Source organism: Notamacropus eugenii, chromosome 2 (assembly GCF_028372415.1).
Source record: "Notamacropus eugenii isolate mMacEug1 chromosome 2, mMacEug1.pri_v2, whole genome shotgun sequence".
NCBI classification, from domain to species: Eukaryota; Metazoa; Chordata; class Mammalia; order Diprotodontia; family Macropodidae; genus Notamacropus; species Notamacropus eugenii.
Window position 1 is genome coordinate 198,889,307 of NC_092873.1, and position 15,958 is coordinate 198,905,264.

The 15,958-nt window shown below is 42.8% G+C and overlaps 1 protein-coding gene across 2 annotated transcripts; it reads left to right on the forward strand.

The window, feature by feature from the left end:
* Positions 1-957: 957 nt before the first annotated feature.
* Positions 958-10,135, forward strand: VGLL2 (vestigial like family member 2). Of its 2 annotated transcripts, none has more exons than XM_072638448.1 (4): positions 958-1,209; positions 4,056-4,362; positions 7,134-7,679; positions 9,037-10,135. In XM_072638448.1, the coding sequence occupies exons 1-4, from the start codon at positions 1,093-1,095 to the stop codon at positions 9,153-9,155; spliced, it is 1,089 nt and encodes a 362-aa protein (XP_072494549.1). In that variant the 5' UTR covers positions 958-1,092; the 3' UTR covers positions 9,156-10,135. The 2 variants fall into 2 exon arrangements, with proteins under 2 accessions (XP_072494549.1, XP_072494550.1); XM_072638449.1 differs by lacking the exon at positions 9,037-10,135 and adding an exon at positions 8,793-8,995.
* Positions 10,136-15,958: the final 5,823 nt, after the last annotated feature.

Consider the following 15,958-nt stretch of genomic DNA (forward strand, 5'->3'; position numbering starts at 1 on the left):
TTTGAACCAAACGTGTCAGTGTCCTTTAAAAGGTAAAAATAAAATAAAATTCCTCCCAAATGGAGGACCTCTAAAATCCCTACGAGGCAACGTGTCCCTTGAAAGATGTGTATCGGAAGAACCTGGATAAACAGTTCTCCTAAACTCCTCGAAAGCTTCTAAACGTCACAGATCGGAAGAACAGGGAGCTAGTCATTTGTGCTGTGGGGGGCTCGGGATGAGAGACTGGAAGAAAGGAGATCAGACAAAAAGGAGTATGAAGGGGGAATATTTTTAAAATGGAAAAAAAAATATTTGCCAACCACTGCAATTCGGCGGCAGACAGACGCTTGCTTTCTCCGACCCGAGACTATTATCTGAAAGACCTGGGACTCTTCCAGACTCTCCCTCCAGGACCAGTTGCCAGAAGGTCCGGGACTGGTCGAGGCCTCCCCTGAGCACATCTCAGGACCTAACTAGGAAGAACACCCCTTGCTTCTCAGTTGCTTACCCGCCTCCAAACATGAAACAAGCGTCCCCTCTCCTTCCTCTCTCCCTCTTTCCTAGCGGTTCTCTCGGAATCCTCTCCCTTATTCAAACCCGCCTGCCCTGGCCCTTTCCCTTCGTCCTGGGAACTCCCTACTGCCTTCCGAGGACTCCGAACCCCCATTGCACCCCTGCACCGGGTGCCCCCAGAACCAACGCACCCCTGCCGGGCCGCCCCCAAGTGGCGAAGTCAGTGCTCTCTGCAGCCTCTGGAGGGCCGCCGGGGAGCCCCAGGGAGTTGTAGAGCGAGCTTACGCCCGAGCCAGGCGTCCCTCCTCATTGGCCCCCAGCTCCCCGCCCACCTTCCATAACCTCTACCTCCCACTCTGGAGCCCCTAGAGTGGCGTCACTGGGCAGTGCTTGGGGTTTAAATTCCCCCTGGCTGAAACCCGGGAGTCGCTCTCCCGAAGCTCAGTTACTGGACTTGTTATTGCAGGTGAAGGAGCGAGCCAAAGAAGAGTTAAGAACGTGCTGCCACCACCCCCCGCACCCGCCGCCAATGAATAAGGTTCCTAGAGCCAGGCACCGCCCCAGGCAGCATCATTTCGCTTGTCTGGACAGGAGTTGATGATCGAAAAAATTAATTTCCCGCTGCGGTTAGCCATGAGCTGTCTGGATGTTATGTACCAAGTCTATGGTCCTCCGCAGCCTTACTTTGCAGCAGCTTATACTCCCTATCATCAGGTAGGTATGCGTCGTCTTGGATCAGAGGGAGGGGTGGGCACCGGTGAAATAGTGAAGCAACTCAAAGCAAGGATGAGGCATTCCTGGAGCTGTCAGAGCAAAGGGACCCGCACTTGAAAGCTCCCGTTCCCTCTCCTGCGCGCGGTTCTCTACTTCCCGCATTCCCTGTCTGCGTAGGCGCGCGTGGACAAGCACCAAGCAAACAAGGCAGAGACGAGACCAGGAGTTTGGGCTGGCGATGAATGGGATTTCTGACCTTCTGACACGGACGCCATTTGTACCCTAGGTTCGGTGGCTCTTCTGAGAATTCGCGAGGAGTCGCGCCACTCCTTGCCCCCGAACAGTGAGCCTGGGTCATCTTTAATCGTGGTCTCCGATGTCTGAGCAATTAGCAAACGCCTTCCAGAAGCAGGGGCTGCCAAGTAGGACAACTCTTCTGCTATCATATTAAGCAAAGCCTTTTTGCTTGTTCCTTTGCTTCTGCTGGAAGGTTTCAATTGGGCTGCTAATCCTCTCTTGGGGTTGTTGGGTTGTTTGTTTCTTCACAGCTCGGTTCACGGCCACGTGATAGTTATGCTAAATTAGACTAGGTTTAAAAATCTTTTTGATTTTCTCCCTTTCTTGTTTTCGCGGAGATCTTGTCCTCCGTTGCTATTAAGTTTTAGTCTGAACTATATAAGATGATTTTTAAAAAGAAAACAAATCTCGCGCCCACCGAAACAGAATTGTCTTCCCTTTATAGTTAAAAGACACAGGCTCGTAATTTTAGTGTCCCATAGTGTAAATTCAGTTTACGTCAAATTTACGGATTATATTATACTATCGTCTGGGCGTCTTTCGTGTACAGGATGAACTAGGTGGCTGCTGAGGTCCCTTCCCATTCTCAGATTGTGTGGTTTATGGTTCTGCAGCCCTAAGTAGTGTTTCCACAGTGGCAATTCGTTACAAATAGCATTGCACAAAATACAAAATTTCTATTACAATTTTTATTAATGGAGCGTGTGTGTGGTTTTCCATGTTTTGTTTGGTTTCCCGCAGAAGAGAGGAATTGCGACGTAACCTCTTTGCCTGCGCCTCATTTACTGAAATGGAGACAATCCTTGCATCCCACAAACTGCTTTTCTTTCTCTTGGATCGATTTTAACTTGTATTTTGTTAACTCCTTGGGGGGGGGGGGGGGGGGGGCTGAAAAGGAACTTTCTTTATGAAAGGCTGTGCCTGTTAGAAAGTACACTTTACTCAGACCTCTTTTCCCGATTCTAGTCCATGCAACCTAAGCACGGATTTTCAAGTCAGGAAACGAAACGATAAACGCGTAGTGGAGACTCCCTGCATCTTTCAAAGTACCAAGAAGACGTGGTTTCCCGCTGAAGAGTATTTATATCAACCCCACCCCCCCATTTCAAATCTTTTGTCCTTTTGTTTGGTCAGAAAGCATTAATTCCGTATAGGAAATGAATTGGTGAATTGGAAACGGGGTTTTCTTTACTTTTATTCCATTTTTATTTTGTTTTTACCCCTTCATCTTCGAAGTTCTCTTTCAGTCGGACACTGACTTCAGAAAGCAGTCCTTTTAAGCCAAGAGAAGAAATGAGATTTAGGAAGTGGTGATATTTGTAAATGACATATTGATTCCTGCTAAGGCCTTTGAAATGCGCTTTTTTCCAGCCAGCGAGAAAGAAAGTAGCTTGGGGAGAGGTGGGAATAATTTCTCAGTTTCAATTTCTCAGTTTCTCACGGAATCTGTTGTTTCACTTGGGTAGATTTCTTTATTCTTTGATTCATTAAAGGACAACAATAAATAAAATCCAATTATTCTTTTTCTTTTAAAAGTTCTTAACGATACAACGGTATCGTTATCAAGCAACTACAAGCTGATAGAAAAAAATCCAACTTTCTAGTGAACAGTCTTAAACAATTTGTACAGTTGTAGGGAAATGCGCATTAATCTTGAAGGAAGAGATCTTGACTTGAAGATTGAAAGGTTTTTAGTGTTTGTAAATGCTCAGAAAAACGCCCGGCTTTCCCCCCGATATTACAAGACAAAGACAGCCGGGACTGTCTTTAATAAGACGATGACAAGCAGCCGAAGTAACCACGAGCTATTTATTGAAATGATCTACTTCCTCGTGGACATGATCTCTGTTCTTCATTTCCCACAAATATGGTTTACTCATTCCTAAATAAAACTATAGACAAACTTTCTGCTGCCGGCTATATTCAGTGTCCTATAATTTCGTTGAGTTTGTTGGTTCCCTCTGCCCTAAATCTTGGGAAGGGTTAGCTTTTCTTTACATTCCCTCAAGCCTTAAAATGAATCCAGGTTTGTCCAGGCCCCATTTAGGTTGACTCTGTTGTCTCTCCCCGGACTCCATATGATTGGTTCCAAGGACCTGAGATTTATGGATGCATCCATCTGTGAACTTTAGTCCAGATTTTGTCCAAAATATTGTTCGGCGGGTGGACAGGGAGGAAGGAGCCTTTGAGAAGATGACGGCAGTAGGAATCCCTTCTAGGCTTCGCCACTGACTACCAAGGTTGGGAAGGTGACTTCGCAAATTATCTGCCAGCAATGTGGGAAAGATAATTCTTGAAAGGATCTAATCTGGGCTGCCTGTCCACCCATTGCTACGCGCAACAAATACGCGCTCGTGCACATATACACACGCATATTTATTATGGGGACATCTACATGGCGCATTTTGGGGACCCAAGGCTGGGTGGACTAGGTGCAGGCTGGATTAGGGTCCTGCGTCCTCACACTAAACTGTCCTGGAGATTAGGGCTGACTTTTTCTTTTCTCCCATTCTCTCCACTCCCATCCCTACTCCCATCCCACCTGGTAGAAACTAGCCTTTTACTCGAAAATGCAAGAAGCCCCGGAGAGCAGCAGCAATGCCAGCACCAGCAGCGGGAGCTCCTCCTTCTCCAGCAACACTCCCGCCAGTATCAAAGAGGAAGACTGCAGCCCGGAGAAAGAGCGCCCCCCGGAGGCAGAGTACATCAACTCGCGCTGCGTCTTGTTTACATATTTCCAAGGAGATATCAGCTCCGTGGTGGACGAGCATTTCAGCAGGGCCCTGAGCCAGCCCAGTAGCTACTCGCCCGGTTGCGCCAGCAGCAAAACTCCAAGAAGTTCTGGGTCCTGGAGGGGTGAGCAAACGGGGCTTTCTCTGTTGGGAGCAGGGCGGGATAGGAGAAAGTGTCTCCTCGTCCTTCTTTCCACTCAAAAGCCCTACTTTTAAAAAGGTAACAAATTCTCAAAAATTCTACCTGATAGGATAAGGATGGAAGTGGGAGGGAGATGCGAAGAGGAGAATGAATGGGAGAAAGGTAGGCATATATTCATTTAACATTTAGAGTGTTTACTCTTTATACAAGATCTTGGGAGGGAGGTTGGCTAGAAATTAATGAAAAAAAACCCCAAAACCCCATTTATTAAAGAGTCTATCATGTGCCGACCATTATGGTGGTCCTTGTAGATATAAAGAGAGTAAGTAAAGCTAGTCTACAATTCTCTGGGAGCGGACAAAGACAACTAAGAAACAGTAATTGACCTTAATGGACTTACACAATGGGAACTACTTTGCAAAGCTGAGTTTAACGGGTACAACACAGAGAGAGAAACAGGGTTCAGTTGGGAACACCTCTTTTTGTCAAAAACCTGTCCAACAATGGATCCCGCTTCGTAATCATTCTTCTTAAAGTCCCAGAACATTAGGTATCGTCGACGTTATTCTCAGCTTGTGGTGACCTCAGATGATGTGCAGATCTCAAGAGATTCCCAAGTTTTCCTCACCTCTACTATCAGTAATTCCTTAGGGAATCACCTCACCCCTCTCCCACCAGAATCTCTGGTAGGCTAAATGATTTTTATTTGGCAAGCTAATTTGAAACTAATTAGTCAAGGGAAATGTAAGGCTGAGAAGCTTTCTAGCTAAGTCAAGAATTTCCCATATGAATAAATTCTGGAATGATGAATTTAGGAACAACAAAGGTAGGAGGGAAGAAGAGACTGTTAAGAAAGGGTGGAAATTTACTTTTTTCTCCTATCCCAGCCTTCTTTTCTTCTTAAGAGAGGAAATGTGATTTCCATACATCATTCTACCAAAACAGGGAAAGTTGAATGGACCTGTGATTTCTTTGATGGAGAAATGTCCTCTATCAAAGCAAATTGGCATCTTCACTCAGATGTTATAGCAGTCATAGGGCAAGGGTGAATCAGAGATGGGACTTGATACCAGGTCTTCCCAATTCAGAAGCCAGATGTACATAAAGTACACCCACAGCTGCCTCTACCCAAATAATACTAATACTAAAAAACAACACTATCTAATTTCTCCGATCCTAAGTATCTGAAATTTTAAAAAATATTCCCCTGGCCTAAGCATAAAATCAATCACTGTTTGTGATATACTACACAAGGGGAGAGGACTCTGTGCCTTGGGATCTCGCTTCCTGCACTGAACTTCACGACTGTGGGCAAGTTTCTCTGCTGTTTGGTTTCCTTCTCTATAACATAAGTTTCATAATAATAGACATCACCCCACAAAGCCTCAGGGATGATCGAATCATCTAATGTTTGTACCTAATGGAGGTGACAGCTAATATTACTAGTGGGTTTTAGTAAGTCTGGGGAATTAGCTGGTAATAGCGAGGGTTTGGAAAATGCAGACACCTACAAACTCCTAAGGAGGAGAGGAAACTTTTCCTTCTTTTCCTTTCTTGGAAAAACAAAAACAAATGAAAATTCTGCTTTCTTTTCAATGTTGTGGGGCATTTGCAAAGACATTATTTGAAAGCCAACTTTTTGAAAGGAAAAGAAGAACCAAAATGTCCCTAATCCCTAATCAAGATTCTCAGCAGGCGGTCTGAATCCGCATCACCTTGAAGCTCACTGGAGGAGCTAAGGCAGCTAAGTGAGAAGTAGGGGGAGGGGCAGAGAAGGAAAGGAGAGGGAAGAGTGTGCCTAGCTAACTAAGAGATCATACATATGAAGACAGACCCTTCATTTTATGGGAAACGTTTATAGTGAAGATGCCTGGGGGCAGTTATGTCAGCCACACTGGGACTTAGCAGAAGTGGTGAATGCAGATGCCACTTAACCTCCAGGACTGGACAATGTTCTGGGAAATTCTTGTTTCTTAAAGTTAGATAGAACTTCCTCAGAGTGCCCACTGCTACCTAGCTTTCTAAGGAGCCAATCAGATCATCATCCCTTGCCTCCAACATACACAAACACTAACACACCTACACATTAGCTGCCTGCATTTATGACACCTACTACCCAGGCAAAATAGAGTGAAAGAAAGTGCTTTCCTGGCAGTCTTCTTCAGGGCAGAATCCATGCAATAGGATGCATATGGCACACAGGAGGAATGTTCCTTTTGGGAAAAGTTTACTATGACTGTCAGAAGAGTGACATTACACTAATGGAATTTAGGAGTGGAAGGGTCCTTAAAAGTCATCAAATTTTCCTCCATTTTACAGATAAGGAAACTGAGGCCCCAGAGAAAGATATAAAATTTCTTCCTACTTTTTCCATCTTTGTCCCAGACAGCCCTGATGTTGCACCTTAGTACTGAGCATAGGTTAGGAGGAGGGTGGCTCAGTAGTGGCAGGGGTACCAGGATGGTCCCCAATTCCTTTTATAGTTCTTGGAGAAGTCTGTAGTCAAATGGAAAAAAATTTCCCCTTAAAAAGTTATTGAGGAGCATAGTAGCTTAGAACTGAAAGGGACTTTAGAGATGGTATCTAGTCCAAACCCATCATTTTCCAGATGAGTAACTGAGGCCCAGACAGGTGAAGCAACTTGCTCATTGTCATTTCGATGATGATGATGATGGTAATAGAGGTGATCTCACAAGGTGGCTACTGTCTTTCTTTCCTCTGTCCTCTTGTCCTATCCCACATCTTTCCTGTAGATGGTTCCTTCCCGATGAACCAGCGCAGTTTCCCCCCTTCTTTCTGGAACAGCACATACCAGCCAGCAGTCACAGCTTCCTCACTGAGCAGTCCATTAGCTGCAGCTCACAGTGACCTCCCCTTCGCTCCAGCAGACCCCTATTCTCCAGCCTCTCTGCACAGCCACCTTCACCAAGGGGCAGCCGAACCCTGGCACCATGCACACCATCATCATCATCACCATCATCACCATCCACACCCCCACCCTCACCATCCTTACTCCCTGGGTGGGCCAATTGGGGCCCAGGGCACTGCCTTCCCCCGACCTGCCTCCATGCATGAAGTCTATGGTCCGCACTTCGACCCCCGCTACAGTTCATTGCTGATGCCCCCAGCCTCAGTCAGGCAGCACCGCCTCACGCCAGCCTCGGTGCCCACGCCGGTCAGCCCACCATGTGAACTGGGCAAAAGTGAGTCAGCTGGCTCAGCATGGACCACGCCAGGGGGGCCCTTTCCCAGCCCCGCAGGAGACATGGGACAGAGTCTGGGCCTCAATGTGGACTCAGGTAAAGTACTGGGGGGCTCTTCTTTTCCCACCTATTTCTCCTTTCCCCAGAGGGATCTGAATGAGCCCAGGTCAGGCTCATTCTCAGGTTCCCTTGTGTAATGAATGCTAATCTTCTGATTCAAAATAGTTTCTTTCCCTTATCAGTGGAGTTACTTCCATTCCAGAGAAGAAATAGGCTCCTACCCTACTTTGATATGATCCTTATTTTAATTGGAAGATTCCATAAGATTAGAGCTGGAAGAGAACTTATAGGTCATCTAGTGGAACCCCTTCATCTTGCAGATAAAAAAACTGAGATTATGGTTAAATGACTAACTTTATTAAATTGTTAATAAATGACTCATATTATTATGGTTAAATCACTAAGGTGATAAACTTAGTAAATTGCAGAAATGAGATTGGTCTCCAGAACTCCTGACTCTAAATGTAGTGCTTTTCCCACTATACCATATGTGTCTGGGTTGTTTTGCCTCTTCTTCCCCCTATGACTTGTGCTAGCTTGAGGGAATGGGGATAGGCTGCAGTGGGATCTAGTATTTTCAACTCCACACAAAAGAATTTTAAGAATAGCATTGCCAGACAAAGAACCAAAGATCAAGCGTAGCATGTAAAACCAGTGTAAAACACTCTGTGGTTTGGGTGTCATGTCACTTGTCATTAGTTGTTCAGTCATTTTAATAGAAAGAAAACAAGTGACTGGAGCATCTATATAATAACAAATCACAAGGCCCTTTTAAAGATATCCAAAAAATCACTTTAGGTTAGAGGTTAGAATTACTCTTTTTCACTTGAAAAGTGCATTCAATCAGACCTCTTTTAGGGAAATAGTGGCAAATTTATTTTTAGTTACATGAAATTTTATATATGTATTTTAACACATTAAACTCAGTCATTGTTTTTGCCTTCCCCATTCTCCCCTCCCCCCCATTCAGAGGTCTAGATTTGATATTTCTATGCTTTGCTTTTTACTTTTATTCAACCCTTTAGCTCAGTTCTTTGACTCTCACAAGTAAAACAGTGGTGTTTGTCTTTCTCTATCCTTAAATATTTTGTGCCTTTCTTCCCCCCTTTTCTCTCTCTCTTTTTTGTTTTGTTTTCTCTCTGTTCTCAGGTTTGCAGCCTCAGGACAAAAGCAAGGATCTATACTGGTTTTAGACTGCCCTCCACCTTCTCCTTCCTTGTAGGTCTCTGCCTAGTACAATTGGTGACTTTCAGAGCTGAAATCGAGTTGGTTTGTAACAGCTTCTGATCTTGGTTTGCAGCTCGCCGTTATTCCTTCTGTGGTGGATCCCTCCTGAGCTGATCTGATCTGATGACCGAAAAGGTCCTGAGTTTTCCCTTTCCTTTCCCTTCAGACCAGCCCACCCGGCTCAGCATCCATGCCCTTCACTTCAGGGATGAGAACAGGGGGAAAGGCAAAGACATCAAACTACTTGCTGTATCAGGAAAAAAACACATGCAAACATATCCTTGAAGACTTTGTTCAAAAGAAATTCCTTGTGCCCAAAGAGCATGTCCAAAGACCCTCAAGTTGATTTCACAACTTTTTGGCTGATTCACTAGAAATATCTGTGGTCAGATTTGGTAGCTGGGTGAACATATTTTTTTATGTGGTGATATGAAATCACAGGAAGTGGACTTTTGTGGTGTGAACCTATTTTCTATTCATGTGGATTCTCTTGTGTAGTGTGAGGGTAACTAACACTACGGACTTTAAAATACTCAGATTTTAAAATGGATTTGTATTTTGCATTGAAGAAGTAAAAAAGAAAGTTGTCACTCCCTGCCACACCTTCATTCCTGCCCCTAATCTGCTTCCCACTCCTCTGTCTCCATTCCCCAACAATGACAACAACAACAACAACAACAACAACAACAACAAAAAACCCCAAACCACACAGACTCTTTCCTTTGGACTATGAACACTGAGCAAGATGGTTCATACTGACTATGAATGGCAAGTAGCTTATCTGGGGCCACCTGCCCTGGGCTTACTAAAATGCAGCTGTTGTAGGGACAACTGTTCAAACTCCAGAAATACAACAACCGAGGTGGCACTTCGCAGCGATTGGCACAACAATTGTGTTGGATATATCTATTTTTTTTTACAAGGAACATTTTATGATGAAACATGAAACTTTTCTCCTCTTCTCTGCCCCTTGTGTCACAAATTTTGCCCCCCAAGGGAAAAAACACACACAACAACAAAAAAAAATCCCAAACCTTGACAAAATTCATGGTGAACAAGTAGGAAGCACCACAAGGAAGGGAAATATCCAGGGAGTGCACTATGGACAACCAATCTCAGTTTCTTTTAATACTTCTTTGTCGTAGCTGTGTTTTTCTCATTTCTGTCACTTTAGATGTTTCAGGGGGTGAGGTGACAATGGGAGTAAGGAGGATGAAACATACATTAAAGATATCTGTTTATTATGTATTCATTGTGTTGCTTCATAAAAGAAATACACTCCCTAGCATTGTTTCTGATAGAATAAAACCGCCCAAACAATTTATGGTAAAAGATTTAATTTATAGAAAAATATTTATTTGCTGATAATAGTAATTTGCATTTGTATTGTACATTTTAATTAACAATGCTCATTCAGAAGTTTTGTAAATGTTCCCTCACTGCCACTTTATAATAGCTCTGAGACGTGGATCAGTAAAGTATCCTTGCCCTCATTTTACAAATAAAGTAATTAAGGCTCAGAAAGGATGTGACTTGTCCATAGTCATTCATCCAAGAAGAGGCAGAAAAAGGACAAGGAGCCAAGTCTCTTGATCAAATCTCAGTTTTTTAGGCAAACTAAACTATCTCTTAGGATAGTTCAGTTTTGAAATCTGTATTTGCTCATTTTATTTTATTTTTTTAACAAACCAAGCCTAGAAACCAAATCCAAATTAACATCTGACAATATTGGTACTTTGTTTCTACTTCTTTGCTACAACACAAAGGTCCCTGCCCAAGCGCCAATTAAGGGCTGTTTTCTGGACCCTCCTGGCTTAAGAGTGATTATCAATAGTAACTGTTGCTCTTTCCCTCCCAGTTTGATTTAGTTATTTTTTTCTTTTGCTCATTAAAGGGACCATATTCCCTGACTACTCCTAAAAGAGGCCTATTCTCTGAGTGGGTGTTACCTCACCCTAAGTGAGTACCTGCAACAACCTTGGCCTAAAGAGGCTGAGGTCTCCCATTGTATCCTGGGCTATCTCCAGTCATCCTGATGAATATCTAGTCACTGGATTCAGATGGCTCTGGAGGAGAAGTGAGGCTGGTGACCTGCATAGCCCACCCTCACTCAAAACAAAGTCAAATGCAAGTCATGTCATCATTTCTCTGATGTCATGGTCTTCTTTGGCAACGAAGGACGAACACAACAGCAACAATGCTACGAAATAGTATGGTTTTCTCTTTACCACTATATCATGCTGCTAAATGTCTTTAGTGTGCAAGTCACTGAGCTTCCAGGAGGAAGGCATTTGGAATTATGTTTAGATTGTCCCTATTCAGTTAGCTGATAGTTAAAACTTTGACCTGCATTGAAGTTTGAGAAGCAAAGTAGTCAATCCTGTAGCTAGGACAAGTTCAAGAACTGTGGAAATTATCACAATGTGCTTAATTCAGTAGTTTAGCAAAGTCAGGATAGTTGACAACAAATGCATTGTTTTTTCTATCCTCAGGTGAAAGGCACTATGTATCAGTCTGAGAACTTGAAAAAATGTGGTTAAGGTTTATCTGGATACCTATAGTATTATACCCCAAAGTATATCTCATGCCAATCTGGGGCTTACCTTTGCTATTGCATGTGTGTTCATCCTTTGTTGCCGAAGAAGACCATGCCATCAGAGAAATGATGACATGACTTGTACTTGACTTTGTTTTGAGTGAGGGAGGGCTGTGCAGGTCACCAGCCTCACTTCTCCTCCAGAGCCATCTGAATCCAGTGACCAGATTTTCATCAGGATGACTAGAGATGACCCAGGATGAGGCTATTGGGGTTAAGTGACTTGCCCAAGGTCATACAGCTAGTGAGTGTCAAGAATCTGAGGTGAGATTTGAACTCAGGTGCTCCTGACTCCTGCACTGGTGCTCTGTCCACTGCACCAGCTAGCTGCCCCACCTTTGCCATTAAATAGGTAGAGAAAGGAAAATGACGCTATGTAACAAAGAGGAGATAGATTCCATGCTCCAGGTGCAACTGTTGATCTAGAAGGGGTGCAATTATCCATTATGCTTCAAGCAGAAATACCATGAAACTACCCATATGGTTTCCATCTGTGCTCTTCTTAGACAATTCTAAAGAGGAATAATTAAAACCTTTCCTCTGTAACTAATTGGGACTTTAAAAAATAACTTATGCTTTCATCAAGTTCTGTCTCCTTTAACTACCAATTCTCATGAAGATTTGTCTGGTGTTGAAGACTGAAAAAGAAGTCAAGAGAACTTTAGGCCTACTTGAGGATTCAGCTGGTGTAACTCAATGCTGGTATTTAAGGGGATCGTAGACTTAGGGCTTTAGGGGCCAATCCCCTCTTTTTACAGATGAAGATCTAGAGATAAGATGTGAAGTGACTTGCCTGAAATAGCTTAGGTGGGATTTGATCCTCTGACTGGGGCATCTTGGTGGCAAATCAGATAGAGTTCTGGGACTGGAGTTAGGAAGACATCTTCCTAAGTTCAAATCTGGTCTCAGATATTTATTAGCTGTGTGACCCTGGGCAAGTCACTTAACTTCTTTTGCTTCAGTTTCTTATCTGTAAAACTGAACTGGAGCAGGAAATGTCAAACCACTCCAGTACTTTTGTCAAGTCAACCCCAGATGGGGTCACAAAGAGTTAGACATGACTGAAAAGAAAACAAGAACCTTTGACTCCACCAGCTTATGACAAACATGGCACATGACTTTTGCACAATCTTGACAATAGTACGGAGGGTCATAGAACATAGGTAAATTCAATCAACCTTAGCACTTGGAATCATGACAGAAAAGTCTCATTATCCTCCTTTCTTACTTATATAGAACATACAAAAACATCCAGGTGATTTGTTACTTAGAATAAGCATTAAAGAGAATTTTGTCAGAGGGATTAGCGTAAAAGATTCTGAGTCCTAACTACCTCTTCTCAACACTGCTCATATTAAGAAAGCAAAGACTCAGCTGCAGCAATAGGAATGGAAGCCTTCAGCACAATCCTTGGAGAATCTTATGAAGGCAAATCGGATTGAAATGCAACAAGCATTTTAAAAGCAAGCATGAAAATTTTACTGATGCTCTATCTAACTTGCAGGCTCCTTGCAGATCAGGGATTCTAAATGTGGGGTCCATGCATAAATTTCAGAGGGGCTATGCATTTGTTTTGTAAGAATAACAACAATAACTAGCAATCATGTAATAAGTACAAACATTCAATCCTCACAAAACCCTGGGTATCCCCATTTTACAGCTGAGAAAACTGATACAAGCAGAGGCTAAGTGACTTTCTCAGGGTCACACAGCAAGTGTTTGAGGCCAGATTTGAACTTGGGACTTCCTGACTCCAGGTCTAGTGCTCTATCTACTCTACTACATAGCTACTTCCTGATAACTTAGATAGATGGATGGATATTATATTTCAGTATAATTGGTTTTCTTTGTAATCCTGTGTATTTTATACACTCAGAAACTTTATTCTGAGAAGGGGTACAAAGTGGGACAGGATACTCACAAAAGTTAGCCCTCTGTAGAGGAAAATTAACTTCTCCAAATAATAACTCACATTTCCAGAAGACTTTAAAGTTGTCAAGGTACTCTCCTCAACAACCTGAGAATTAGGTAGTATAAAGATTCTTATCTCTGCTTTACCAATTACAGAACTAAGTCTCAGAGAGGTTGTGATGTGCCCACAGTCACACAGCTAGTAAATGATGGAGCCCAGATTCAAACTCAGGGCATCTGACTCTAGAGCCAGGACTCTTTCCAACTACCATACTGGCTCCTGAGAATTGCTGGCATTGGTGTTTTCTTACCCACTGATTGGACTGAGAAAGAGGCGATGAAAAGGGTAGAGACAGTTCTCCGCCACCAAGTAATCTCTTTGCCGCTTGCCCTCTGGCTGAGAACTTTTGTCGCCCATCTACAGGGAACTTTATCTGTCCTGTCTTTTCCTTTGGTCTAGGAGGGGTTACCATCTCCTCTCATTTTCCCTTTGAAGTTCTATTTCCATGCATGGCAAGTCCTAGCAAGGGCTTAAGATTGGTTCAGGTCCGGAGTGGGGGAGGGCAGAGGTGGTGGGTGTTTTGGAGTCAGGAATCTCTGACAGGCAGCTTCTCTTGCCAGTCTTTCGGAGGAGTAATAAAGTTTCTGGTCCCTTGTATACTTGGGTGAAGTAAGGCTTGGAGCACCAGGAACTATAATATGCAGTCTGCTCAGTCACAGACACCTGCGTGTGTATGTGTGTGTCTGTGTGTCCCCGAATATGCACATACACATAATGAGGTTCCAAATATCCTCAACTGAAAGATTAAGGGAGGCAGAAATAAATATTAGACAAGTCTTATTCCATAGAAGTATCTGCCATATAAAAGGTATCTAAAAACGCATTAAATACATTGTAGCAAAGGGCACAATTAAGTAGGATTGTGTTAGAGAAGAAAATTTGAAAGACGTAGAGAATGGGAAAACAGTGTGAAAGAAAGGCGGATCCAACTAAACCAAAGCTCTAAAATGTTTCATTACACCCATTCTCTAAATTAGCTAAAAATTTTACAGTTTTCTTACTGTTTTAGTGAATACCTCTTGAATGTTCTTAGCTCTGTTTTCCCTTCCTTTACTAGACTTTCAAGTTCTACTTCACATTTCTGTAACCCCTGGTGAAGGCACAGACTTCCTGCTGACATGCTAGCGATCACAATTGCAGTTTGTATACCTTGAAACTTTGGCCATTTACATAGGCAGTGCAATTAAACAACTATGACCCTACTTGAAATGAAAATCGACATTAATACATAGAATTAAGGTTTGCAAGGCATTTTGCATCCATTACCTCATTTCAGCTTCACAACAATGCTGAGATAGGTATTGCAGGTATAGTTATCCCCATTTCATAGACAGAAAAACTAAGGTTTATCCTTGGGAACGCAACTAGTAAATCCCAGGGCAAGAATTTGAACCCGATTTCTTCCTGACCCCACCTCTAGGACTCTTCCAACCTTTCCTGAATATCCTGATCTCTCATTCTTTGCTTCATACTAAATCCTAATCCAGTGTGGTATTTGTACACATGTACATATATATTAACACATGTATGTTTCTACAATTATGAAACCTTAAACAGAAATGACAGCCATCCATGCCCCCCAGACAGGCCTGTACACAAATGATTATTCTCATTCGGCAGACCAACTGTACTGCCCTTTCCCGTATTTAACTACACCCCCAGAGGGTTGGATCAGGAAAGAGATACTTGATAGCTGCTGTTTCCGTGGTTGAAATATTTGTGAAGTTAACGCATAATCTGAAAGGAGAAGCTAATAAATTATAGGGTGCTAATTGGGGCCGGAGTGGAGCTGTCAATCATTTTATCCTAAACACACAGAGACCCTCATAACCTAAAAAGGAAAGACAGACTCTAAGAACAGCTCCCAGTTGTCTCTAGCCATGACCTCCAGTTTAGAAAGAACATCAACAGTCCAAGGAAAGACAAGCTATGGAAAGAGTTGGCAAAGGTTAATTCGACCAGGGGAAACAAACTTGAGCAAAATAGGCATTTGGGGGTGGGGCAGGTGGAAGACAAAAATATTTTGCTAAGCAGGGGTCAGTGCTTAACCTTTAGAAAGCATGCATTTGACTTCTTTATTAAATTAGCATTCTTTTGGCACTTTCACTATTCTACTATTTGAAGCTTCTGCCTTCAGGAATATTCATATATTAACTCATTTAGTAAAAATAGAATCCAAGTTTTAATATTGCATGTTATTTCCACATCCTATTTCTACTTCTCTTAAAATAATAAGCTTTACAGGACTACATGCCTATGAAAATCAAATTTTCTGGGAATAAATGAAGCGTAGAATTTATCTATCTCAAGAATTGGTTTAGAAGAATTCTGAAAAATATCCCCTGAAATGTCAGCCGATCTAAATGATATTTCTATTTCTAAACTCTCCCACTCTTCCCCACCCCCTGTACACTAATGTCATGTACACACTTCATTTCACGAACAACTGAAAGGATTTTTATTTCCCCTCAAATGCCATTATCATTATTTTCATGACAGCAAGGTATACACATTAATGAT

Coding starts and splice junctions, on each gene's coding strand:
- VGLL2 (XM_072638448.1), top strand. CDS start 1,093: ATGATCGAAAAAATTAATTTCCCGCTGCGGTTAGCCATGAGCTGTCTG. Junction 1,210..4,055: donor CTTATACTCCCTATCATCAG/GTAGGTATGCGT, acceptor CCCACCTGGTAG/AAACTAGCCTTTTACTCGAA. Junction 4,363..7,133: donor AAGTTCTGGGTCCTGGAGGG/GTGAGCAAACGG, acceptor TCTTTCCTGTAG/ATGGTTCCTTCCCGATGAAC.